The 3,105-nt window shown below is 57.9% G+C and overlaps 1 protein-coding gene across 1 annotated transcript; it reads left to right on the top strand.

Moving 5' to 3' along the window:
* The first annotated feature begins 249 nt into the window (after positions 1-249).
* On the top strand, positions 250-1,893 carry TEX44 (testis expressed 44). The gene is given in 5 exon segments (XM_060017067.1): positions 250-301; positions 543-994; positions 996-1,173; positions 1,176-1,324; positions 1,885-1,893. Coding segments are annotated over 5 exon segments (840 nt in total).
* Positions 1,894-3,105: the final 1,212 nt, after the last annotated feature.

Genomic DNA, 3,105 nt, shown 5'->3' with positions numbered 1-3,105 from the left:
CTGTATATAACCTCCGTGCTTTTCCAAGACGTTTGCCTCTCTCTCCTTAGATACCCGCAGACTTGGCTACGAATGGCCCCATAGACTCAGCCTGCTAGGGCAGCCTCTCCGGAGGCTCAGGACCCTTGCTCTGCAGGTGCCTGTGACATCGCCACCTTCAACAGCACCCTGTAACCTCACCACCTGGACAACTCAGCCCAGTGGGGCCATGGCCACTCCCTCAACCAGCACAAGTGACAGAGGGCCTAGATGACCACCACGCCCTCGGGAGAGGCCAGAGCCTCCAGCATCCCCACACATGGTGACAGCAGGTGTACAGACATCCCAACAGTGCGGTCCCCAAGCCAGGTCCCCCTCCTTGCAGATGTCCCAACGGCTCACGACACTGCAGCATCAGCTGAACAGCAGGATGTAGGTCAGGCTTCCAAGCCAGCCACCTTGGGGCCACGTCAGCGTCTGGGGACAAGGACAAGCGTGAGGCTGCCGCGGGGCATGCCCAGGAGCCCAGGAGCCCACAGCCCTGCTTGCCTCCCTGGCCCCAGGTGCCCTGAGAAGGTCCACGGGCTTCCAGAACCTCGTGCAGAAAGAGCTGGTGCAAGAGTCGAGTACGGCTCAGAATCCTCAGATTTTCCAACTTTACTCCCTGATTAAGGAAGAGACACCACAAGCGGCAGGCGTCCCAGACAGGGAACAGGAACTAGCTCCATCTACCCCAAGCGCTGCGGTACAGTCCCCGCCAAATGCGGAGGCTCAGCCCGTCGTGAGCACAGCAGATGCCAATGACCAGCTTGACACTCGGGCTGCTGACACTGCTGAAGCTGTTGAGGAGAAACCTGAGGGTCAGGAGGCCTTGAACCCTGGCACTGATGCTTTGCCATCAGCCCCTGCCTCGCCGGGCCCCGGAGTGGCAGCCGTGGAGAGGAGGCCCCTGGACTCCACGGCCAGTGAGAACAACTACATGCGCTCCATGACCAGCTTGCTGGGCGGGGGTGAGGGGGTCCATCAGCTCCCTGGCAGACATCCTGGCGTGGTCTGAAACTGCCATGGGCATGGCCACGGGCACCCTGGCCTCCGGCCACGGCTCCGTGACAGGCCTGCTGCACAACACGGGGCCCAGCCTGCACTCCATCTCCAGCATCCTGGGGAGTGCCAGCTCGGCCTCATCCTCCGGGCGGGCAGTGGGGACCAGTCGGCCCTGCACTCCGTCACCCACATGCTGGAACCGGTGGAGCGGAGGACCGTAGAGGTCATCCTCTCGGCCATGCACCACCTGACCAGCCACCTCGCCCCACGCCAGGCCCATGCCAGCCCCAACTTGGACAAGGCCCCCCGCTCGGCAGCCTCCCGAGACCCCGGGAGCACACATGCCCTACTCTCTCACGCATCCCTACCCTGGACGGCTCTCCCCAGACCGGGCAATAACTCACCGGCGAGCGTTTATTTTCCAAGCGCCAGCCTCATACCTTGTCTGTGCAGCAGACACAGGGTGGAGGGACAGGAGGGGGCTAGGGTGTTCTGGAAACAGAAAGGTGTCCCCTGAGGGCTTCTCGGGTTGTCCCATTCATGGGCTGGGGGCCAAAGTGCAGAAAGAGAAGGGCCTGGGCAGGCCTGGGAGGCCAGGCATTGCAGGGCTCAGACCTGAAAACATTGATCTTGGCTGGACCTCTAACCAGGTAAGTGCATTTCTGAGGAAGTAAGATCTGGTCCTTCCCCAGGGCCTACTGGCTTAGCAGGCTCAGGACACCCAGCCAGGCTTTCTGATCGTGGGACTGAGAGTGTGGGGTTGAGAGCCGGGAATGAGACCAGTGTGGGCTCAGACCTCAGCGTGGCAACTGGCCACGGGCCAATCCCTTCACCCTCTGAACCTGCAACTCTCCTCTGTAGAACAAATAACGAGCCCACACCATGAAGATGTTATGGGATGTAAGGGAAACAACACAGGTCCTAAGGCATGATGTCTGGCACTTAGGAAGCTCACATACTTCAGCTGCCATGATTATTATCCTCCAGCAGGCTGGGGACACAGGGGGATTCAGGGATCTATGTAGGGTGACCAACCACCCCGGTTTGCCTGGGGTTCCTGGGATATGGGACTTTCAGATTTAAAACCAAGAAAACCCCAGGCAAAAACCAGGATAAGTTGGTCACCCTAGACCCGGGTCTCTTTCCGTGGTTTTTTTTTTTTTTTTTTTTTTTTGGCTGTGTTGGGTCTTTGTTGCTGTGCATGGCTTCCTCTAGTTGTGACGAGCAGGGGTTACTCTTCGTTGCGGTGTGCGAGCTTCTCATTGCGGTGGCTTCTCTTGTTTCGGAGCACGGGCTCTAGACACATGGGCTTCCGTAGTTGCAGCGCATGGGTTCAGTAGTTGTGGCACACGGGCTCTAGGGCATGCGGGCTTCAGGAGCTGTGGAAAGCCAGCAGCCCACCCTCTGGCTGGACACAGTGCCATGCCGGCCACATGACTTGGTGAGTAAAGATCTGGCTGGACATCAGCCCCGACCCCTGCCCTTGGCTGGGTGCCTTATACAGATCACAACCCACACACCTTCATGCTGCAGCCCTGGCTGTGGATTCCTTCATTCATCCATCCCTCATTCCCAGCAGCGTCTCCAAATGGGAGACCTTGGCTGAAGCCAGCCCACTGATGGATTTGCCCTACACAGTGTTTCTTTTCTTTTTAATATTTATTGATATATTTATTTGGCTGCGCCGGGTCTTAGTTGCGGCACGCAGGATCTTTGTCGCCGTTTGCGGGATCTTCGTTGCGGCATGTGGGCTCTTTAGTTGCAGCATGCGGGATCTAGTTCACTGACCACGGATCGAACCTGGGCCCCCTGCATTGGGAGCGCAGAGTCTTAACCACTGGACCTCCAGGGAAGTCCCCCTACACAGTGTTTCTTAAATTGGGAATTAGTTGCTAATGTTTAAAAGCCAGGAGATTTCAAATAAAAACATGGATTTCTGCTTCTCTTGAGAAACGTAGGGGCCTTATTTCTTCTGGGCAACCGGCAGCTGAGCTGCCTACTCTAGAGGGAACTACCTGGCCTGTGTCAGTACTGAGTCGCCTGCCTGATCCCCAGAGGCATGCGTCTACTACCCTACCACCC

The sequence above is a fragment of the Delphinus delphis genome, chromosome 7 (genome assembly GCF_949987515.2).
Source record: "Delphinus delphis chromosome 7, mDelDel1.2, whole genome shotgun sequence".
NCBI classification, from domain to species: Eukaryota; Metazoa; Chordata; class Mammalia; order Artiodactyla; family Delphinidae; genus Delphinus; species Delphinus delphis.
Note: the sequence above shows the minus strand (reverse complement) of the source record. Positions and strands in the feature narration are given on the sequence as shown.